Below are 25207 nucleotides of genomic sequence, written 5' to 3' on the forward strand. Positions count from 1 at the left end.
GCTGTACTTTGGTTCACTCTCTACAGATACACCATGTTGTATTTTGGTTCACTCAATTTCCATTATACTTTCTGCCACTTATTTTTAGCAACCAGAATTTTATGTACATGTTTACTTTTCTGCAAATCTGGTTGTATGTCCTACAGTTCACCAACACCCCCTTCCCTTGCCCAAATCCAGTTCCCTGTTCAGTGTCCTCTGAAAAACTGACCTTCACACCATGAGTTCTACTTTTAATGCTACTAAAATAAGCTGAGGAAGATGAAAACTGAAAAGGGAAAGAAAGGAAAGTCAGTGAACAAACAACTGAAAAGATTCTTCTGATATAACCATCATCAGCTATCAAAATGAAAAACTAACTCACAACAATAAAAACATATCACACAACACGATTTTGCAAATGCCGTTTTGTATTTTGTTAACCCAAGTAACACTTTGTCTAGGACAATTTTAAGATACTGCGAGAATTATGAGACACCTTGCTTACCTTCCATAAGGGCCGTATTTGAGCGACTGTAGTTGAGGTCTTTACGGTATGTACCCTGCAGACAGTAGTCCCGGAGTTCTCGTGTATTGCTTAGACACTGTAGAATGGAGTTCATGAAACACTGTGAAGCAAAAATACAGATATATTATTCTTATTGACAATTAAATGAAAAGCAAAATGTACAGTATTCTACAACACCTATCTCTGAGCACTTCCCCTGACAGTTTGTAGAAATACAATACATACCACCACCACCCAAAGTTTCTCACTTCCACTCAGTAAATTAGCACAAAAAAACAAAGTACAATTGAGTAAGTAAACTTACCATAACAGTATATGTTCAAATAGTCACCAATGTAGTAGCATTCATTATATGCGTTATAGCCTACATAGGATGTTGTGATGACCGTGCCCTGGCCCAGCAATCAAGGAGCCTCAATCCTCACCACTAACACCAGGGAGGGCATCTCTTAGAAGAGGAAAGGATAACTAATGCACACAGTAAAGTACAATTTCCCTTAAGTGCACACAAAGATCACAGTCAGTCTGGGGCTGGTTTCTCCCTTGCTCACCAGGTCCCCAATAAGACTCCCCACTGGCACAGCTATAGGGTCCAGATCTCAGCCTAACTGGGCAAGTTAAAACCTCCAGTACCCTCTCTGTCCAACCAGTGTTTCGTGTCCCTGCCAAGTGGGTGACACAACACACACACCCTTTGAGATAAGCGTTTATACAACTTCACAGACACTCCTCAGAAAGGCTGACACAGATTCTCCAACTGTGCCCTTTTACCCAGACTATACGGGAGTAAATACTGCCACCACCCAGTTACTAATATCAGCTACTAAAAGGCCCTTAAAAGGGTGTCCAATTATTACTGTGCAATATTAATATCCAATGGTAGTATGACTAACAGTCAAGGCTTACTTTGGAGTGGCCTATTACAATAACCTCTATAAATATGCAATGTACTCTAGAGCTTATCTCTACACAAATCAGCCACAGGTTTTAAAAATATTTAATAATAAATAATTAAAACACAAGACAAAACTGCACCACAGAGATATCTAAGAGTTCAGAGATCACACAGAAACTTAAAATAATTCAGTAGGACAGGTCTGATTTCAAAGAAAAATACCTAATTAATCTTTATTAGCTTTATTCCTACAAGAAATCACAGTGCTAAAACTTACATGTGAGCACAAGGCAGAGTGCTGATAAGTAGGATATCCAGATAATAAACAAACATGTTTGCTGGGTCCCTCCCCAAATTACATCATTTTTGACACTTGGGTTTTCCCAGACAAACAAACTGCATTATTTAGCAATCTAACACCTGCACAGAAACTTACAATAGAAGACATTCCACATGTATATTCTAACAGAATCTAGAGCAATAAAGCACCTTCCACATCTAAATTCTGGTCATAAACTTTAGCCTTAAAACAATGGGCATGAAACCTTCACCCAGCCACAGTGGAGCCAAATTCTAACATGAAAGGGTCACAGCGTTCTTCACTGGGTCAGTAGAGTGTAATGCTGTCACATATTTTGCAGTTCCACATTTCACAGTATTCTTTACACTCAAGAAACATGCCTGTATTTTACATTTATTATCAAGAAAACATGGCTGTATTTTACATTTATTTATACAGATGATAGAATTATGTATCAAGTTCTATTTGACTAGGCTGGCAGCCTTCGCCCATCTCTCCCCAATCGTCACAGATGTAACAGCCAAACAACTTCCAAAGCTTTAGGGCAATCAAGCTGAGCTGACCAAAATGTTCAGTTTGGGTGCTAAGCAAAACCTATTTAAACCATGCTAACAGGTCTGTAGTATGCAGGGTATCCAAACTATGTTAGGAAAGCAGGTACGCAATACTGCGAGGCTGTTAGATCACAATAGCTGTTATTTGCATATACAAAGTATGCAATTGCTTGCTTAATGGTTAATGACCAAGGAAACTTGCAACACTTATTTAAGATTAGTTTGCTTTAGAGGACTGATGGGTATATAACACTGTTCCACTGCTGGGAAGACAAGTTCCCTTCAGGGTATTATTACCTTCCGCATTGCCTTTTTATTTGTGATACTAACTTTTTCTTAAAAGCAGGCAGCTTTAACCTAGGAAAAGTTACTTTTGTTGACGGTCTTGCAACTTTTCTGTACGTAACTGGGAGCACACATTTTACTTTTGTGGTAAAAACTTACTAAAATTACTTAAAACTACTTTTTTGTGGAGAAACAATGCTTATGTTGCTTTTTGAGGCTGAAGAAAGTGATCAATGTGCTTTTTAGTGTCACTTTTCTTGGAAAAAATTTATTTTTTTCTACCTTCTTGTTTACTGACTATTGTTGCTAAGCTTCCCCATGAAACAAAACACCATATATGGCTTGACCATGGAACAAACTACTAGTCCCTTAGTCAGATTTTTTCCAGCCATAGAAAGTAAAAAAAAAAAAAAAAAAAAAGGTTGATAAGCAGCCTTTGCCACCGTAGCAGGTTGGTAATTTGCCTCAGATGCAGGTGGGTGACTCTGCTGCAGCCAAAGCTGGTTCCTTGGACGACTTATCATTCTCTTTGTGAACCTGGTCAACAAAAAACAAAATATGACCTTTTTAAAACAGCACATTTAGTAGAAAGTAATGGTGTGATCAAACTAAAAACATCACCTTTTAAGTACTAAGCAATGGGAACAGAACTGAATAGCTATTATGAAATAAATAGATTTTTCAAATAAACTGGTGAAAGAGGCAAATATAGTCTTCCTCCTAACCATGAAATGATCTACTGTCTTTGCAGATATCACAAGTTGCATCCAGATGCAGTGGAGGACACTGACCCTGGGCAATCCTCATGCTTCATCACAGATGCTCTCCTGTCAGGTAATTAAAGAGTGTTGAACTGCCTAATAAACTCCATGTATCCAAATGCAATGACAGACACTCACTCTGGGCAATGTACCTTCATCTTCGCAAATGTTCTCCTGTCAGGTAATTGAAGAGTGTTGCACTGCCTAGTAAACTCCATTTATCCAAATGCAATGACAGACATTCACTCTGGGCAATGTACCTTCATCATTATGGACTCTCTCATTTAAAGTTATCTGAAGAGAGATTTACTGGCTAGTAAATGCCCTACATGACATTTTTTCTCCCTAGTACCTGTTTCCAAATGTTTACTGTATCTCTTCTTGTGACATACAGATGCCTACTCCTTGCTTGTGTAATGTAATACACTCACTTCTGCATTGCCTTTGTTTATCCAAACAGCACATGGAGGAACAAAGCAAAGGCTGATGTCCTCATTTCCTGGAGTACCTTAAACAGGGATTTTGAAGATTTACAGATGATAGGCAATTTACCAGCCATAACCTGATGCACATTTTTCTCCCTGTAGTCACTACTGACACAGATCTGTCTCTGTATGCTGATAATTGAACACTACTGGTTATTAACCATCTATACACCATCTTGGAGTGCCTTTGGAATTAAGGGTACTGAATCAATATTTTTTAAATCAAATCTGTGCTGTTTGGTACTAACCTTAAAGTTCACAATTGTCTTTACTCTATTCTCTTTCTGTCTCAGATCACTCAGATTTTGGAGTCTATTTTGTTAAAACTTTCAACCATGTTCTCATTGCTGATAAAAAGATGATTTCATGGTTGACCACATCCTCACCTTCTAGTAACTGTGCTATTTAAAACAATGAGATGGAGATTCCTCCAGAATCTAATCTGTAAGAAAATGCTTCAATAATTTCACATTGCTTCGAATGCCATAGAACACTTAAATCCTGAATGACAACTGACAAAAAAACATCTGCAGTCTTAAACTGGAATTCACCTTTCCAATATTAATCTGAGTCTTAAGAAGCAATACTTACAGATAGATTATTCTCAACAAAATATATGAGTTGCTCCCTCTCAAGAAAACAGAATGACCACCACCCCTAACTTTCAAACTATTCTACTCAAACTAAAACCATAACAAGGGAGTTTGGTGCTTGGAGCAACACTCCCATTTTGTGATCCCTGGTCTTGTCCAAATTCCATCTGCCATCCAAAAACCCCATCCCCTACTAAAATACACAAGTCCCTTTAAACCAGAGCTGTTTTACTGGACCAGCATGAATTCAGAATCTCAGGAATGCATGAAAGGACCCATAGCAACTGGCATATCTGCTGCCACCAGCAGATAAACAGACATGAGGTGTGTGTGGAGTGTTTTGGGGTGGGTGTGTTGGAGCTCATATGTACCACACAGAAAATATTTTTCTAGTAGAGAGTGGTGGTGCCACTTCACACTTCCAATGAAGATTATTCAGCAAGGATGGACCTTAGCATTACAAGAAGCACAGTCATTGGGGGTGCTGGACAATGACCTCTGACAAGCAAGAAAAGAATCTCCAACAAATACTAACAGACTATGCTTACTAAGACATAAAAAATTACGATTGTGTTGTCAAATGCAGCAGTTCTGTTATCCATTTAAGAAATTGATGTTAAAAGTACTTAACTTGCTGTTATAATTGGCGATCCAATTATAATGTTTAGAGTACATTCATTTTTGTCTTGACTTGTTACTTTGCTTTGACGGCACAACAATGCAATGTTAATGGGATTTTTTTTTTTACTAATTTGGGATATGAACCATTTGGTTGTGTTCTTTAGTGACATACATGCTAAACAAGAGGTGAACATCCCTGCACAGGTCTGTGTCCAGGTTACACCTGAATGGGGCAAGGGAGGAATTCTGCTTCACATGGATGGGAACCTGTTCCATGGAAAGGGTAATCTCTGGTATACATACCTGTGTCTCACAGACAAGGTTTAAATTAGTATAACTGGTAATTCTGGTGCTTTTTTTATTACATGGATATGGAAGAGGTCCATCAGAGTGGGGTCCGACAATACCTTGTATGCCTGGCACAGATCTTCCCTCAATAGCCTGCAGGCTACAGAATTTAAGGATAGAGTTTTGATGTGGCTTGCACAGGACATGCTGTTTACACACTTTATTCTTTTAGTGAGGAACCTCTGTGGACATGCCAATTGTTAGATGTGCCTGGTTAGGTACATACTAAAGAGGGCAGTGTACTGAATAATAGGTCTAATGAGTGCTAAATACAGTGGAACAATGACTTCCTTGGACATAGATGCCATACCTTTGGTTATAAGTTGTACAACATAGAATTATTTCCTCACTATCATAGACAAATGATGGTCAAAAGCTACATTCCTGTCTACGTGTATCCCTAAGTCCCTGACTACTGGGTCAACTCTTAGGGATGTATGGTCAATACAGCAGTTATCAAGGGCGGCTGACTTCACAAAGGATACCATCATGCATTTAGGTTCATAGGAGTGTACTAGGTTAATGGCCCTGGGGCCTTTACAAGTCTAGCCCATAGAAGTGCCCTGCCATTGTGCCGCCCATCATTAGTTCCCAGTGCATCTATCAAGTAGAGCCACTGGAGTGATCCCCCAGGGTAAACTTTCTATTTCTCATCCACTCATCAAGATTTCACTTGAAGAGGGCTAGTGAGGTGCTCTGCTTGACATGTATGGGAAGTCTATTCCAGAGCATGGGCAGTCTCTGGGTTATGAACCTGTCCCTCCAGCATGTTCTGTCGATTGTGGTAACAAGGTTGAGGTCTCTGAACTGTGTGGTGTGGAAGGATTGAGATTTCTTTAGATGTAGCACTTCTAACAGAGCTGGGTCAGATATGGCATTGAAAGTCAAGCAGAGATTGCCTCTTAGTAGACGATATGAGACAGAGAATAGTTGGGAGTTTGAGTCTGTCCATATAGGACATGTGTTTATGGCCTAGGATCCTCTTCATGAGGTACTTTTGTGGCCTCTCCAGCTGTTGCAGATGTCTAGTGAGGTACATGCCAAATGGGGCATTATACCCTATGATTGGTCTAATGAGAGAAGAGTAGAGAAAAATGATGACCTCTTTTCCTGGATGCAAAATCCTTGGTAATGAGATGTGCCACATAGAAGGACTTTTTGATCACACTGGCAATGTGGTGGTCGAAGGAGAGGTTGCTGTCAACCTGTGTCCCCAGATCTCTTATAACGCCTTCAGTGTTCAGTGGACTCCCATCGATGTGGTAATTAGTGGGAATGGAGTTTTTCCCAAAGGGGATGAGGATGCATTTTTTGGCATTAAACTTAAGGCCATGGTTTCGACACCAGTCATTGGTCTCAGTGAGGCCTTCCTGTAGGATGTCTGCATCACTTGGGGAGTTAATAATGGCTCCCAGCTTGAAGTCGTCTGTGAATTTGGTCAGCCAGAGTCCCTCCGTGTTGGCCTGGAGTTCTGAGAAGTAGATGCCAAACAGGAGAGGACCCAGGACCAATCCCTGTGGGACTCCACTCGTGAATGTTTGGCAGTCTGACTTGGAGTCCGCTACTTTCAGACTGTAGGTGCTATCTGTGAGCTTATTTGCAACCCACCTACCAATATAGAGGACGATGCCTAGTTTGGTGAGTTTATCAATAATTCCTGAGTAAGGAATGGTATCAAAGGCCTTGGCCGGATTGTGGTAGGCTGTGTGAACTGCCTTACCTTCATCCACCGCTCTGTTGACTGACTCAAAGAAGTCAACCAGGTTGAGCAGGCATGATCTACCTTTCACAAAACCAAATTGCGTGGGATATAGAGTTGGAAATTCCCTATATCCTTGTTAATTAGGTCCATGATGATACGCTCCATAGCCTTATATATCAGACTCGTCACGCTAATGGGATGATAATTTCCAGAGTCTGTAGTCGCTCCTCCGTTATGGAGAGAGATCACAGTAGCAGTGTACCATTTAGTAGGGACAAAGCCTGAGGTGAAGCTGTGAGTGAACAGAGCACACAGATGTGGTGCCAGTTCACTTTGTAATTCATGTAGAACATGGCCAGGGATATTGTTGGGTCCCATGGAAGCTGTATTCTTGGCCTTAGACAATGCAGCTTTAACCTGTGCTGCAGTAATGTTGGGTGCCTGGCATTCTTCCGGTATTGAGATTGGTCCTTTGGGGTGGGTAAAGTTGCATTGAATCTGTCAGCCAGCATGTTGGCAATATCTGTTGGCTCAGTTTAAGAGGTACCATTGTGCAGTAACTCAGAGCAAATCTGGGTATTGCCATGGAGATTCTTGATATAACTGTAGAAGGCTTTGTAGTTGTTTTTAGTGTCTGCTGCAATTCTGCCTTCATAGCTGTCTTTGGAGGATTTAATGAGGGATCTCAACTTTTTGTTGAGGCTAATAAGGGAATTTTTCCAGTCTTGGGACTTCACCTTTTTCTGCAACAGTTTCTTCCTTCTGTTGCAGAGTTTATTAATGGCAGGGGACCACCAGACTGCCTTCCTTTTTTTGGAGGAGAGCATCTTGGTTCTGTTGGGTATGGCTAGTTCCATGCATTTATGTATGTGTTCATACAGTGCATTGGTGTGTGATTCGGCAGTCATGTATCTATTTTCCAATGGCATGGGTGCCGTGAAGTTAGCTACCTCTGTTATTAGGAGTCCAAAGTCAGCTTTGGAGAAGTTGTTCATGGTAGATACCTTTGCGGGGGGTGTGGGTGAGATGTGAATTTCCATGGTGATTAGTTTGTGGTTGGATCTAACCAGGGAGGAATTGACTACTGGTGTAGAGCAACAGTTGCCCATGTTAGTAATAACCAGGTCAAGGATGTTGCTTCCTCTAGTGGGGGTAAGAATGAGCTGGTCCAGGGCACTGGAATTGATGAATTCCAGGGAGCGTTGGGCCAGTGCATTGGTGCATGAGTAGCTCTCCCAGCTGATGGAAGGGTAGTTGAAGTCACCTAGTATGAGAGTGTTGGGTTGGATCTTAATAGTTTCCAGGGTGCTTAGGAATGTGGAGTGAGAGTCTTTGCACATGGTTAGGGACCTATAGCAGGCTATGACCTGAATCGCCGTCTTACCCCATGTTAGCTGTACCTGGAGTATCTCAGATGCATTATGCTGGGCTACTACTCTGGAGGTGTACATATCCTTTACAAATATTGAGACACCACTGCCTTTGGAGCTTCCGTCCATGTTCTGGAGCCAAAAGGTTCATAGGTGTGTACTAGGCTAATGGCCCTGGAGCCTATATAAGCCTATCCCAAAAAGATTCCCTGGCATCATGCCATCCAAAGTTAGTTCCCAGTGCCCCTGTCAAGCAAGGCCACTGAAGTGATCCCTGGGATGAACTTCCTATTGCCCATCCACTCATCAAGACTTCTTTTAAAGAGGGACAGTGAAGTGCTCTGCTTAACATGAATGGGAAGTTTGTTACAGAGCATGGGAAGTCTCTGGGTTAGGAACCTGTCCCTCCAGCATGTTCTGTTTATTGTGGTAATGAGGTTTAGGTCCCTGGAGCGTGTGGCTCAGAGGGATTGGGATTTCTTTAGGTGTAGCATATCTAGCAGCTCTTGGTCAGACATGGCTTTGTAGGTCAAGCAGTGATCGCCTCTAAGTAGGCAATAAGAGACAAGAGTATAGCTGGAGTTTTTTTAAGTTTGTCTGTATAGGGCATGTGTCTAAGGCCTAAGATCCTCTTAGTGAGGTATTTTTGTGACCTTTCCAGTTGATGCACATGAATAGTGAGGCACACACCAAATGAAGTGTATTCTATAACAGATATAACAAGAGACGAGTAGAGAGGGATTATGACCTCTTTCTTCCTGGATAAGAAACCTTTTGTAATGAGATGTGCCACACAGAAGGACTTTATGACTACAGTGCCATGTGGTTATCAAAGAAGATGTTGCTGTCAACCTGTATCCTCAGGTATCTTATCACACCTTCAGTGTTTAGTGGACTACCACCTATGTGGTAGTTCATGGGCATGAATTTTTCCCAAAGGGAATGACAATGCACTTTTTGGCATTGAGCTTAAGGCCATGGTTCTGGCACCAGTCAGTGGTGTTAGTGAGGCCTTTTTGTAGAATGTCTACATCAGTTGGAGAATTGATAATGGCTCCCAGTTTGCAATCATCTGGAAATTTGGTCAGCCAGAGTGCTTTTGTGTTGACTTGAACTTCAGAGAAGTAGATGCCAAACAGGAGAGGACCTAGGACAGATCCCTGTGGGACGCCACTTATACCTGGTCAGTAGTCAGATTTGGAGTCTGGTACTTTCACAGTGTGGGTTCTATCAGTGAGCCAGTTGGCAACCCATCTTATGACATAGGGGTTTATGCCTAGTTTAGTGAGTCTATCTAGGATTCCTAAGTGTGGTATGGTGTCAAAGGCCTTGGCAAGATCTAGGTAGGCTGTGTGAACTACCTTGCCCTCACCCACAGCTCTGGTGACAGACTCGGGGTCTATCAGGTTAAGCAGGCATGATTTACCTTTCACAAACCCAAACTGCATGGGTTCCAGACTTTGGAGATTCCCTACATCCTTACTTATAAGGTCCACAATGATGTGCTCCACAGCCTTACATATCAGACTTGTCAGGCTAATGGGCCGGTAGTTCCCATGGTCTGTAGTCAGTCCCCCTTTGTGGAGTGGGATGACCATATCAGTGTGCCATTTGGTAGGAACAAAGCCTGAAATGAGGCTGTGATTGAATAGGGTACTCAGGTGTGGTGCCAGTTCACTTTGTAATTCATATACAACACAGCCAGGGATGTTCTCAGGTCCCCATGGAAGGTGTATTCTTGGCTTTGGATGGTGCATTTTTTTTACCTGTGTAGCCGTTATAATAGGGACTTGGCATTCCTCAGGTATTGTTATATCCCCTTTAGGGGGAGAAAAGGGAATAAAGTTCGCACCAAACCTGTCGGCCAATATGATGGCAATATCAGTTGGCTCTGTATATGTATTGCCATTGTGCTGTAACTCAGAGCAGGTCTGAGTATTGCCATGTAGATAATTCTTTCCATGACACTAGTGAGACTTATTTGTATGTAGTTTCTAGGGTCTGTAGATGGCCTACCTTTGTCCAGAGGGATGACCATTGCCAATCTCCATTCATGAGGCATAAAGCCTGTTAGGAGGCCATGATTAAAGACTGCTTCCAGAGAGCCCATTTCATGCTACTTAGAAGGCAGCCTGGGATATTGTTAGGCAGTTTTCTTCACCTTAGGAAGAGCACTGAGGACCTGTTCCCTAAGTGAAAGTTGGGGGAGTTATACTCAGTGTTATCTCCTAAGGGGACCCTTGGGAAAAGAGGCAAAGACGGAGCTGAATTTGTCTGCCAGTACTTTTGTTATAGGTTCATAGGTAGATACTAGGCTATCTGCCCTAGGACATTTAGAAACCTAGCCAGATGTGTTGGCTTTTGCCTCCCTTTTAGACTAGATTCCTGAGCCTCTGTCCAGCAGAGCCATAGAAGTGATCCCAGGAGCAAATTTACGATTCCCCATCCACTCATCAAGATTTCTCTTGAAGAGGGTCAGCGAAGGGCTCTGCCTAACATGGACTGGGATTCTATTCCAGAGCGCGGGAAGCCTTTGGGATATGAATCTATCCCTCCAGTATGTCTATTTACTGTTGTGCTATGGTTTAAATCTCTGGAGCATGTAGCTCTAATGGATCGGGTTTTCTTGAGGTGGAGCATGTCCAACAATTCCGGGTTAGACATGGCCTTGTACGTCAGGCAGAGATCGCCTCTGAGTAGGTGGTAAGCAACTGAGTAGAGCTGGAGTTTTTTTAGTCGTGCTGCATAGGGCATCTGTTTGAGGCCCACAATCCTCTTGGTGAGGTATTTTTGAGGTCTGTCCAGCTGTTGCAGGTGTCGGGTAAGGTACATCCCAAATGGGGCATTGTACTCAATTATGGGCCTGATGAGCGATGAGTAGAGGGGCACAATGACCTCTCTTGATCTAGATGTGAACCCTTTCATGATTAGGTGGGCTATATAGAAGATTTTTCTAACCATTTTGGCAATGTGATTGTCAAAGGAGAGGTTACTATCTACTTGGGTCCCCAGATCCCTAATTACGTCTTCCATAGTAGTGTGTGGGCACTTTGATTTTCCCAAAGGGGATGACTATGCATTTTTTTGCATTTAGCTTGAGGCCATGGTTCTGACACCAGGTATCTGTCTCCGTAAGGCCCTTCTGGGGGATGCTTGTGTCAGCCGGAGAGTCGATTATGGCTCCCAGTTTGCAATCATCTGCTAACTTGGTCAGCCACAGTCCTCCCGTGTTTGCCCGTACCTCAGAGAAGTATATACCGAACAAGAGGGGTCCCAGGACTGATCCCTGTGGGATGACATTTGTAACTAGTTTAGAGTTGGACATGGCACCCGTGACTCTGACCATGTGAGTTCTATCCCTGAGCCAGTTTGCAACCCATCTTGTGACATATGGGTTGATATTTAAGCTGGTAAGCTTATTTATGATGCCAGAGTGGGGGTATTTTGTCGAAGGCCTTTGCAAGGTCTAGGTAGGCTGTGTAGACTACCTTTCCCTCATCTAAGGCTTTGGTAACTGTTTCAAAGAAGTCAACTAGGTTTAAGAGGCAAGATCTGCCCTTATCAAAGCCGAATTGGTTGGGGTCTAGTGTTTGGAGGTTCCCAATGTCTTTGTTTATGAGATACTTGCAGACCAGACTAGTCAGGCTTATAGGGCGATAGTTCCCAGGATCCGTTGTGGCACCACCTTTGTGGAGTGGGATCACTGTTGTTGTACGCCATTCTTTGGGTACATAACCTGTGGTAAGGCTGAGTTGGAACAGTGAATTTATGTGATGGTTTAGTTCATTTTGGAGCTCGTGTAAGACACAGCCCGGGATACCATTCGGTCCCATTGATGCTGTGTTTTTTACTTTGGAGAGGGCTGCTTTCACTTGTGTGTCTGTGATGTCTGGGGGACTGCATTCTTCTGGGATAGACACAGGTCCTTTTGGGGGAGAAGGGGGGTAAAGATTGCACTGAACCTGTCCGCCAGGATATTGGCAATGTCATTGGGTTCAGTATATTTTGTGCCATTTTGCACCAGCTCAGAACAGATCTGAGAGATTCTTGATGTAGCTAAAGAATGCCTTGTGATTATCTTTAGAGTCTTTGGCGATTTTTCTTTCGAAGCTGGCCTTTGATGATTTTATGAGGGATCAAAGTTTCTTGCTAGTACTGATCAAGGATGCCCTCCCTTTTTGGGATTTTGCCTTGTCATGTAATAGTTTCCTCCTTCTGTTGTATAGCTTATTTATGGCTGGGGTCCACCAGACTGGTCTCCTGTTTTTGGAGGAGTGAGTCTTGGTTTTACTTGGCATGGCACGATCCATGCATTCATGTAGGTGCTCATAAGAGTGCATTTGTAAAGGATTCTGTGGTTTGGGTAGCATTTTCCATTAGCCCGGGAGCTTTGAAACTTTCCACCTCGGTCTTAAGAAGTGTGAAGTTTGCTTATGAGAAATTTTTCAAAGTGGTTTCCTTGGCTGGGGGTGGGGTCGGGATGTGGATGTCCATTGTGATAAGTTTATGGTCAGATCTTACCAACGAGGGATTTACCTCTGGTGTGGAACATTGAGCCCTCATGTTGGTGATGACCAAGTCCAATATGTTGTCCCCTCTTGTGGGAGTGGTGATCAGTTGTTCCATGGCATTTGAGTTTATAAACTCCAGGAACCATTGGGCAAAAGAGTTGGGACGAGTAGTTTTCCAAGTCAATGTTTGGGTAGTTGAAATCCCCCAATATCATGGTGTTTGGTGAGACCTTCATATTCTCCAATGTTCTCAGGAATGCTGAGTGGGCATCCTGAGACAAGGTGGGTGATCTGTAGCAGGCTATGAACTGAAAAGCAGTTTTACCTACTGTTAGTTGCACAAGGATGGTCTCCACTGCCTCGTGCAGTGCCACTAACCTGGAGGTGTGGGTATCCTTGATGAAAATGGATAATTCCTTGCCTTTAGTATTCCAGTCTGAGTTCTGGGGCCAAAAAGAATCGTACAAGTTGAATCCTGGTAGTGCTGGGGTGCTCTCTGGAGCCTTGAACCGGGTTTCTCTCACTGCACAGATATCGATTTTCTCCATACTGAGGAGTGCCTCGAGTGCGTGCAACTTGAGGTTTAGACTTCTGGCATTCAGTAGCATTACCCTTAGTTTTTTGTTTCTGGTATCGTCTATGGAGGTGGGTTTGTCTTTTGAGCCTTGCCTAAAAAAGGCACTATGGGGGTGGCAAGAGCCTTAGCCAGTATTTGAAAGCCTAGGGTGATAGGTGCAAGCCGTCCCTGGCAAAGCAATGTGGCTTGTGTGAGCATGTCATCCCAGGCTGACAGAAACTGGATCCCCCTTTGAATGACACCAATAGCTTAGCCAATTGTTAAAATTGATCATTTTGTCTTTATACTGTGGCATCATTCTTGTTGAGGGCAATATGCTACTCAGGGTTATGGTCATACAGGCCTGGGCTACATGATCAGAGAGCTCCTCTATGTCTCTTTTCATGCAGTCCAGGGAGGTACATCTCAGGTCATTTACACCAACATGGACAATGACAGAGTCATATTTGTACCTGCTGTGGAGTGACCTGAGTGCCTGTGTTATGTGGCGGATCCTGGCTCACAACAGGCAGCTTACAGTGACCTTCTCCTTGTTCGGTCTGGTTAGGGGGACGTCAGTGTGTCTGACAACAGAGTCTCCAATTACTAGTGTATTAGGTGTGTTATTTAGCCTTAGGGGCTGTGACTGTGTGGCACTCTGACTTCATGAAGTATGTGATACGTAAAAGTTGTTGTGGGGTAGCGGTTGCTTGGATGTCTTCTTTGGAGGCCTCTGTTGCTTTGGCAGATTTTTATTTAGAGCCTCCGAGTATGTTTTTGTGAGTTTATGTGTCTTATTTGCTGGTGCGTTTGGTCTATGTGAGACTGGTTGTGTGGTGCGAGAGGATTCCTTCTCCTCCTGACTGACTGTCCCAGTATTGGGTTGAGAGAGCTCGGCCTCCAGTTTGGCTGTATAGTTGAATCTCTCACAAATATTTGAGTTTGTTGGAAGAAAGAGAGGGTTGTCTGTGTACATAAGGCAATTGTAACATTGCCTCAAGATTCCCAGATTCACCAGCTGGACTGGAGAGTATACCTGAAACTGTGATTTGGACATGCCTGGATAGTTTAACTGGTTTATTTATTGTCCGGAATGGACGAATGGGGAACCCTGTACTTCTGGATAGTACAAGGGGGTGTAGTGCTAAAGTTTGTTAGTGCGTACTGAGAAGTTTGAGCAAGTGCTGCGCTGTAGAATGAAGGTTGAGTGCTTGCTTTGAGAGTTTGACTAGTTCTAAAGGAAAAATTGAAGAGCAGACTTTGTGGAGTGGGAATTGTTAAAAACTGCTTAAACAGCACTGCGCGATGTTGCGCGATGTGCAAAATTGTGCAAAACTGCACAAATGCGGGTTTTAAGGCAGGGAACTTGAAAGAGATAGGAATTAGCCCAAAACAGCCAATAAGCTACTAGTTGCTGGGCTGAGACCACTCCTCCAGGGACAGATAGGCTGCTCAAAGCTCCCCACTCTCACTGGTGAATAGAGAAGCTTCTTCCTATCCAAGTAAGGATATGGGCAACAGAGGAACTATACTACAGCCCAGAATTCAGCAAAACCTAATATCTGGACTACTCTAGTTCATAAAAGGCGGGAAACAAGGATTTTTTTTTGTTTTTATTTATTTATTTATTTATTTTTAGCAGAACAACAGTAACTCAACAAAAATGCTGTAAATGCTTTAAACAGGCTAGCACACCTGGTGTGTAGCCTACAACAGTTAAACAACACAAAAATGACTTTTAGAAGTGCAAAAACAGTAAAAGGCAAAAACAAAGCTTTTTCAGTTCTTAGAGTAGCTAGAAACTCGCTTTTCGGCGAGGATATGCAGTCGCAAGTAGAAAGGCAAAGAAAAAATACTTAATCAGTTTAAAGTCTCTCTTTTTCGTCTCTCTGCTGCTTGTAACCCTCTGCTGGACCAGGAGGAGCTGTGCTGAGGCTGAAACAAGCGCAAAACCACACAAATGCGGGTTTTAAGGCAGGGAAATTGAAAGAGATAGGAATTTGCCCAAAAAGGTCAATAAACTACTAGTCGCTGGGCTGAGACCTCTCCTCCAGGGACAGATAGGCTGCTCAAAGCTCCCCACTCTCACTGCTGAACAGAGAAGCTTCTTCCTATCCAAGTAAGGATATGGGCAACACAGGAACTATACCACAGCCTAGAATTCAGCAAAACCTGATATCTGGACTACTCTAGTTCAGAAAAGGCAGGAAACAAGGATATGTTTTGTGTTTTTTTTTTACTTTTTTTAGCAGAACAACAGTAACTCAACATAAATGCTGTAAATGCTTTAAACAGGCTAGCACACTTGAATCTGTAGCCTACAACAGTTAAACAACACAAAAACAACTTTTAGAAGTGCAAAAACAGTAAAATGCAAAAACAAAGCTTTTTCAGTTCTTAGAGTAGCTAGAAACTCACTTTTCGGCGAGAATATGCAGTCGCAAGTAGAAAGGCAGAGAAAAAATACTTAATCAGTTTAAAGTCTCTCTTTTTAGTTTCTCTGCTGCTTGTATCCCTCTGCAGGACCACGAGGAGCTCTGCTGAGGCTGAAACCCTCTTCTATCTTCTGGCTCAGTAGAATGGTGGCTCCATTAACAATAAGCTCTGCATAAAACTGTGTATTAACTTTGAGACTGCAGACATAGTGAAAGCATGCCTTGTGATTTCCTTGGCCTGGAAGGCCAGATTTTCCACAAATCTGGCTTTGGTATCCTTTATTTGTCAACTGAGTTATTTGCATAGTTTGATGAAAATACTTTTAACCTGCTGGGTGCTATACTTCCTAATTTTTCCATAATTTTCTTCCTACTGTTATACAGCCTATTGATACTGGGATTCCACCTTTCTGACTTGTCTTTTTGAGTTAATTCTGTACTTATTCTTGGTGGGTACAGGTACCTCTATGCAGCTAACATGCTTGTATAGGGATTCTGTGAACAATTTCGCATAGGCAGCAGTGTTCCCGAGGTTTATGCATACCTGAAATTTTGTCAGGTTATCACTTAATGGAAGTTAGCCTTAGAGTAGTTGCTGAATGTTCCAGAGTTAGCTGGGGTTCTGGGTTTTATTTTTTTATTTCAAATGAGATAATTTTGTGATCTGACCTTACCAAGTTGTGCAGCAGTGTCCCATATTAGTGATGACCATATCCAGTATGTTTGCTCCTTTAGTCAGTGTATTGACAATCTGGTCTAGAGCGTTTGTGTTTACAAAGTCAAGGAATCTCTGTGCCTGCATGTTTGGTGTCTTACATGATTCCCAGTTAATTGCAGTGTAATTAAAGTTACTTATGAGTATGGCACTGGGTGGTATGGCGAGTTATCTCCGGTAATCTTAAATAAGTGTTGCGAGTTTCCTGGGTCATAGACCATTAGGTGAGCAACTGCAGACTTGTTTATGCAAATAACATCTACTAAGATGCAACAGCCTTGCAGTAATAAGTTGCATTACTTATCTGCTTTCCAAACACAATTTGTACATTCCATGCACTACAGTTCTGTCAGCATAGCTTACATATGCTTTGTATGAACAATAGTATATAATGCTGTAATCACATGGTTAAACCAGGAAGTCATGAACATCAAACGCACACATATGCTTTAACGGGACAAAGGTTTTATATTGGGTCACCTCTGTTAGTCATAATAATGATTGATGTTAACTGGCATTAAGCAGGTTTTTCTTTTGCTTTGTCAAGAAATCCATTGCATGTACAAAATAAGACTGGAAAACAACTATATAAAATGCCCAAAATACACCAATAAAAGTATTAAATCTCACATTTTTATGTACATTATATGTGCTTGCCCACTTAATGCTTTTTATACTATAGAATTTGACAGCACTAGAACATTTGGCCTTGCTCATATAAAAGCACATCTTTGTTGCCACATCTGAAATCTCACAGTGAGTGACACCTCTTAATGGACAATGGACTAGTGGTCATAAAGAATAAAATATTATACAAACTTACTATTTGACAAATGGCATTCTGTACTATTAGCCAATGGCATGAGGTACTCAACATCTATACTATCAATCATAACAAAACAAAAAGTAATGTCACCGTTCTCCAAAGTGTCCTCTGGCAACGTGTAATACTTATGAAATTAGTACTTTTTATGATGTCTATAGCTTTTTTATATTTTGTTTCAGACCAAGTTTATTAATATGGGTCAGAGTATCCGTTTTTTGATAGGGGTTTGTAACCATAATAAGCATAGTTTACTTTTGATTTCAATGTGTCTTCACATTGATACTGATAGTTAATTTATACTTAGACTTCATGTAGTACAGTTCTATATTCAAGAGAATTTATGGATACATAATAGTCAAGCCCTTATCTTGGAATTATGATATCAGAATTCTATATGATGCTTAATGTTTTTTTACTTCTAGTTTTAGACTAAGTCCACTAATAGGGGACAGAGCCTTTGGTTCTGTTTTGATAGGGGCTTATGAGCACAACATATATAGTTTATTTCTGACTTAAATGTGCTTTTATAAAGATGTTGATAGTATACCACTGTTGAGGTCTACAAGAGAAAAGCTCAATGATAAGCCTACTAAGAACATGATTTAATATGTTTTTAAACTGTTGCACATATATACAGTCTCATAGTTATAATTTAATATATAATATATGAGACATTAATAGCTTCTATGATAGACATTATACATATATTTTTATTTTTAGTTTCATCAGGTAATACTAGTCGGACTCTTGATTTATTTCTAGATCGAAACCACACAGAATGAGTGGGACATTAAGGATAAGTCAAGACATCTTATATATTAAGGAAATGAGTTTTTAACAATTTGAATAATGGGAAAGATTCTGGGAAGAGCATAAAACGTTGATCATGATTCATAAATCAATTCTACCTACCAACGGCCTATTCCTTCAGGAAAGTATGGGCCGCCTGTTTTATTCAGTTTATTAGAAACTGCCTTAGATATATGAATATTATACCATAGGGAACAGCTTCGACGCTTATTTCATCAAACGTAAGCCCAGAAGCCTTTCTCTTTCACTTATCAAATTTGCATAGTACGCTCTCCATAGCACATTATAGATTATTTTTTAAGTTAGGAAGAGTAGATCCAACGGACTAGGGAGTACTCACAACTTAGGCCAAATCTTATTTTTTTTAAAAAAAAATTTTAATGTTTATTTTTTATGTATAAAGTTAGAGAATATTGGTAACCTAAATAGTTGCATAGTGGAATGTAAAGTAGACTGCGCAAATGGAACGTATATCCAGCAACTTTATGCCGTTTCCGCTTGCAGAAATACAGAGAACTTTCATTTTTTATAAATCCCCTGCTGTGTTTGAGCGCAGCCTCAGGGTTATCACATCAAAAGAATAATATTCATTCTATTTTATTAGTTTGATGAGATGCTTTAGATTTCATAAACAGCAATTGTGCTTAATTCGCATTGGCAAATAAACACCATTGAACATCAATTGTTATTTTAAAATATAACAGTTTAACACATTTTTAGTACACAGCGTTTTTTAGTCATTATACATAAGAGCCCAGTTGAGTTAGAGTACAGTTCGTTTGTGAATATGGCAGATGAGACAGAATTTTTCTGTTTCAATGATATGTAGAGATGATTAAGATTTATAATAGAAATTATTCAATTTACATTTAATGTATATATTACTTACCAGCTTTGTATATATTTTTTAGAACTGTCTATTATGAGTTATGAAATGTGCCAGCAGATTTTAATAGCTAATATTATGCTTATCACGGAGCACTTATAGTTCCGTTAAAACTGATTGAGAATGCTGTTTGCTTTTCTGAATGACAACTCAGGCAAGAGAACTGGGTTTATCCTGTTGTAATGAACTGTCTACACGTTTTTACTAAAAATTCTTTAAGTTCATAACATCAACTTGTAGTTAGGGTTATGATATATCATTATGAATTTCTATAAGATGACTGTTTCATAGGTCTTTGAAAAGAATAACATGTTCAGTTTCTTATTAATATTCTTGGTCAGTTTTATTTAATTGAATGTGAGCCTAGGTTCACATTCATACTGTTTTTAGCAGGAAGTTTCGTACCAGTGTAGAATAATATGATAAGCACTAATTGCCAATTATCTTTAATTGAAGAAGAGCTTGTATTGGTCATTGTTTAATATAAAAATCAAGTGTTTCTTGTTATAAAATGAGATCTGAGGAAGCGTGCACTTCTAGCACGCGAAAGCGCTTATCTTTCATCATTTTTTATGTTTAACTGAATAAAAGCAGATTTTGTACTTCTCGTGGTGTGTCCTAAGGTATCTTACTTCGAGACTATCAATCATAAGTGAGACAAGTAAAATTGGTATACACGGTGATATTGATATTATTATTGAAGAAAAGATTCCCCTTAATAAATAAGGGTAATACTTTAAAATGTAAAATGCAAATATAGTATTACTAAAACTGAATATTATAAAAATATATACATATACTGACAAAGATCTAAGTGTCTCAATGCAACTATGAAAAGAAAACCAGTTAAACTGTTAGATTAACATGGACATGCCAGTGTCTATTAGGAAGCATGGCTGAACTGTATATAAAAAAAACAGTTAAGTGCTTAATGAAGGAGAATTACTAGAATCAAATGCGGTGCTCAGAGCATCCATAAACCTAACCTGATGTAAAAGAATACCTCAGAAACACAGTCACACCAAACGGAAGGCAGCTAGCTGATTCAGGGAGGTGCGTATCTTAGGCAAAGCATAAGGACACTCTTTTTTTGTAGGTACAGAAATAGGGTGGGGAACAGGCACTGGTAGAAAACTGAAAACAGAGACAGTAAAGTACGCAAGCTTTTTTTTTTTTATTATTATTATTATTATTACTACATGTAAATGATAAATACACCTGACTGGCCCCTGAGGCAGGCATGCCACTGTGCTACCCTTCCTACAGCTGTGAAGAGTGCTGTCCCTCCTTAGAAGATAAGTTAACTATAGCTAATAATACATACTCACGTTATTCTCTAAATAATGGTGCGCTCCTGTTGCACTGATCTAATTTTACTTTGCACAATAGAACCATTCCACGTGGACCTCATTTATTACAGAAATCAAATTAAATATATCACTACTCTTAGGGGAAACACACTCATATACACTCTTATACCCAATCTCAGTTTAATTTTTTTTTATGGATAATTTTTGCAACTAATCCATTCCATCTTTAGGAAACAAATGTTACCATTTTCATTCAGTTTTGAAAGGAGCTGTAGTGGATGGCACAGTGGCTCAGCAGATAGTGTTGTCACCTCATTGCAAGAAGTTCCTCAGTTTAGTTCTTGGCTGGGGTGCCTTCTGTATGAAGTCTGCATGTCCTCCCTTTGTTTGAATGGGATCTCTCTGGGTACCCCATTTCCTCCCACATTCTAAATACATGCAGTAGGTGGACTGGACACTCTAAATGGGCCATAGGTGTGAGTATGCGTGTGAATATGTGGTGTGGAAAAACTACCGCAGCACAGCTAGCCAGCTCACAGTGAAAAACCTTGGCTTTAAATTAGGTATTATGCAAATGTTCAGTATTACAAATGAGCATATTTCATAAATGATTAGCCATAGTGGTACTGTCTCAACAAGTTGGCTGGGAGGAAAAAAGTATTTAGAAATTACACCACAAAGTTGACAGTGCAGAATAATTTTGTTATTTATTTGTTTTTGATTTTTGTAACTATGATGGTTCTCTGGATATTTAGGTTTGTTTAATGGCATGCTTCAGAAGTTCATTTTCTGAAAAATAACGCAGGTGGCTGTTATCTAGCAGGAAATTTTCGGGTATCAAGAGGTGTGAAATTACACTGTTGCTATCTGTCTAGAATTTAATACCTTACTTTAGTGCACTGCACAAAACCCATGAGCATTCCTACTCCATTACGTCTAATTCATTCCCCCATGCTCACAGAAAAGTTGTCAAACTACAACCACTGGCCTAGCAAGTCTACTTACATTATTTCATGGACATTTTGCTACATATGTATAGTATAACACACTTTTTTGATTAATTCAATGGCAACTGACAAGCCATTGATCATTTCTTAGGGGCTGACATCCAGGTTGCATTTGGCTCATCCAGTCATTCACAGTACTTTGTCACATCAGCAGAAAGGAATGTTCCACTCTTCAGAAGACAAAGAATCCCATGGGTGCCACAGCTACTAGCATATGTACAACATCCGGTCCTCTCATGCAAGTGAATTAGTAACAGTAATTATGCAACTGCAGGGATTTTTCCTATGTTCAATACCTCTCCTAGTAAATGAGTACCTGGCAAAAGTTAGCATTCAACCATGTAGAAAGAGCTGTTCCCAAACCATCCATACTCCTAACTGGATTGCTTCCATTGTAAAACTGCACATACTACAGGCTTTTCTTTTCCTCCTCCTCAGTAAACTGCACCTTTTAAAATATAACAGACTTCAACACTGCATATGTGTGGTGAAAGACAAGGTCAATTCACCTTCAGAATTGCTTGGGAAGATAGAACAGAAAGGCCAAGAAAGACACCAACATTACAGATGGAAAATTCAGTAAAGGAATTTAAGACTGAAAGTGCTTATTCATGACTCGAAATCTTAAATTATACCAACACAGCACATTATCCCCCCCATATGATCTTAATTTTCCAAACGTGTCATACACAAGTTGTATTGGAAAATGTGCGTGACCTATGAAAAAAAAAAAAAAAACTGTTGGTGCCAGCAGTTATCATGAAATCATACAAAGCAGCTCACATAAACAGGAAGAGAAGGCAGACACCGATGTTAAGTTGCTGCTGTGTATCACTGTCAAAAACCTGCAGGGCAAGGGGAAAATCCCATATTGCCTAGCTACAGACTGAGATTAGCAAATTCTACTTCAGCCGAAAAACCAAATGACAATAAATGACAGAAAGGCCCTTCTTCGGAACCAGTTTCACCACTGCTGGATTAAATTCTACTCTGTAATGAGAACTGAAAGGCCAGATTAGACAGCTCTTATGTTAGGGCTCCAGCTTTAGCTGTTCACCACCATTAGAAAAGGATTCCCAGCTCTACACATCAAGCTTACTTACTTGGGACTGGTGATGTTTGATGGTCACGGTGAGGGAGGGGAGAAAAAGTAAAACGGAATAAAGTGGGAAGATGTGTTGCCATTTACATCACCTAACAGCTTTCTGGACTAGGAAGCAGGAAGACATGGAGTTGTAACAGAATAACCTGAGCAGAAAGTTACAAACAAAGGCCTAAACTGTAAAATGTTTTTAAGGCCTATTAACAAAGAAAGGAGAATGAGGAGGAAGCAACAAAGGTGATGGTTGCAGAGATGTGAAGAACGCAAGCAAAAATGCACGTATGTCATCATTTTGTTTACTGTCCAGGCAGAAAAACAAAGCTAAGGATTAAAGATTTCTACTAGAACAGAAAAACAAGAGGATGGTCAGGTGCTGGTTACTTTACTCAGTCCTAAAGCAGTTGTTGCTAACATAACAGTGGACAATGTAATGGGGCCCAGACAGCACTTGGCTAGGCATTGCAAGAGAATTTAAGGGGGCATGCAGTACTCATGACTGCCCTGTTTCCCCACCAACTAGTGATGGAAATGGTTCCAGAGAGAAGGACAAGAGCTGTGATCTCAACTCACATCATTAGGAGGAAATAACATACAGAATGTAGGCTTATGTGAGTGTGGGACTAACTTTGGGGTACAGGAGGTTGACAGAATTATGATTTAAAGAAACATATGTTGTGAACTATGAACCTAGGGACTGAAAGTGTGAAGCAATACACTTTCACTGTAAGTACATTACGATAACCTTACAGACTTCTTTTTATAGATAATCAGCATGATGAATTGAGGAGGAGCAATGAATAGTAAAGAGTAATGAAGCATTCACATTAATAACAGATCTATTTCTTTCTTTATTTTTTTACTTGTGTTTGATGACCAGGAAAAGGCCAGATGGATAAAACCCATTTTCAGCAGAGGCCCAGGGAGTAAAGCTCCGCATTTTAAGTTACACATGACGTACATTTATAATTGCAGAGCAAAAACATCTATACACAAGCTTATTTACATGATTTTTAAATATTTCTTACATGAACATAGCATTTTAACACAAATGAAAACAAATGAACATAAATTGGCGAATAAGTGAATACAGAAATAACATACAATAATAATTAATGTATTAGAAAGCATGATTGCTTCAGGAAAAAAGATCAAACTGAGGTGTTTTTGAGTTTATTAATAATTTGCTGACAGACCAGTAGAATGTACCTTAAAATGACAAGAGAGATATAAAATAAGAAGTTATGGGAATGAGCAGGAAGATAAAGGACAGAGGAGGAAATGTAGTTGGGATGAGGTGTGAGACAAGTAGGAAAAGTGAGAGTTTACAAAATAAATACAGTATGAGGAGGAGTAATAGGGTACAAAAAGATTGGGGAGCAAAGTGATTGTAAGAATTGGAGAAAAAGTATCTTTATGACCTATAAGATCTATATGGCATAGCATGGCTGCAGTTAAAACATACTGTTTTTCCATTACATTTGTTAGGTCATTTGCCAGTATAAACATTTTCCTGCAGAAATCTGCACCTTTCTATGCAAGTCTTTGCTGATCCTTAGAGTCTGAAGCACTAATATCTGTCTCATGTCTTACTGTTTAAAATTACACTGGTTTGCACTCTTCCGTTCTCTGGAGTGAGGAAATGGATTGCAGAAAAAAAAAATATTGGTTCAGAAACTGTGACAGTAGCCAACAATTGTGAAGAATTGTGTAAAACAGGATAAATAAGCACATTAAAATCAAAGCAAAGCATCATAAAATCTAGGAGCACTGCCCAAGTTGCACAGGGTGATAAAGATGGTGATGGTGGGAGACCCTTGACCTCTCTACTACTGTCTCTTGATATATAACAGTTCAGATGAAGGACATAACACAGATTAGTTCCCCCATATCAGTACCTTAAGGCATCCCCATGGATTTGAAGGAATAATAACATAGCCACAGGAATTTAGTTCAGCCCCTACTCTGAGAATTCAGCTCAGCTTAGAGTAAATTCCCTAACAGTTTGCTGTTTTACATCTATCTTGGCGAGAAATATGTAGGGAAAAAAGTTTCAGAGGTAGTTTTACACCTGCTTGAGTGAGGCCTTATCTCCTGAAGAGTTTTGCCATACTTATGAGAAAAATTCAGTGCAGCTGCCAAACCATTTTGAAAAAGTCTTAAGACAGCTAAGCCTCAGTTTTCCTCTGCAAAAATCACAAATAACTGCTTGGATTTCCTTGCTAAAGCAGTTATGTCTGGGAGATATGTCAATCCTTTGTGCATATCCAGTGCATACAGCTCTTTCCTCTCCGTTATCCTACCAATAAAAATACTGGTAATTAAACAGACTGAACAGGTAAGAGGAAAAGATTTTCTCTTTAACGAGACCTCACATTAGTAGAATGGTCTACATGATTTAGAGCAAATCAATATCTGCAAGTCTGAAATTCTTCATCCTGATGTAACTGCTACTAAAATCAAAGTTGTTTAAGAGACATATGCAATGTCTTCTAAAGCAGTAGGCTGAAAGGACTCTAAAGTGAGCTTCTCTCTCAGAAGGTTAAGGTCCATTTTGGAAAGATTATGCCTGGCAGTAAGGATTCAAAATATGTCCACCTTCAGTACGTTATCAAACCATCAAATACCA

At 40.2% G+C, this 25207-nt stretch overlaps 1 protein-coding gene across 4 annotated transcripts in view; it reads right to left on the reverse strand.

Moving 5' to 3' along the window:
* USP2 (ubiquitin specific peptidase 2) overlaps positions 1-25207 on the reverse strand; it is a 763545-nt gene that overhangs the window by 82286 nt on the left and 656052 nt on the right. For all 4 annotated transcript variants that reach the window (XM_044081123.1, XM_044081124.1, XM_044081122.1 and 1 more), the window contains one exon: positions 488-608. In XM_044081123.1, coding sequence (XP_043937058.1) covers positions 488-608 — 121 coding nt within the window. The remainder of the gene's footprint in view (positions 1-487; positions 609-25207) is intronic.

The sequence above is a fragment of the Protopterus annectens genome, chromosome 8.part0 (genome assembly GCF_019279795.1).
Source record: "Protopterus annectens isolate FY-2018-M chromosome 8.part0, PAN1.0, whole genome shotgun sequence".
NCBI lineage: Eukaryota > Metazoa > Chordata > Ceratodontiformes > Protopteridae > Protopterus > Protopterus annectens.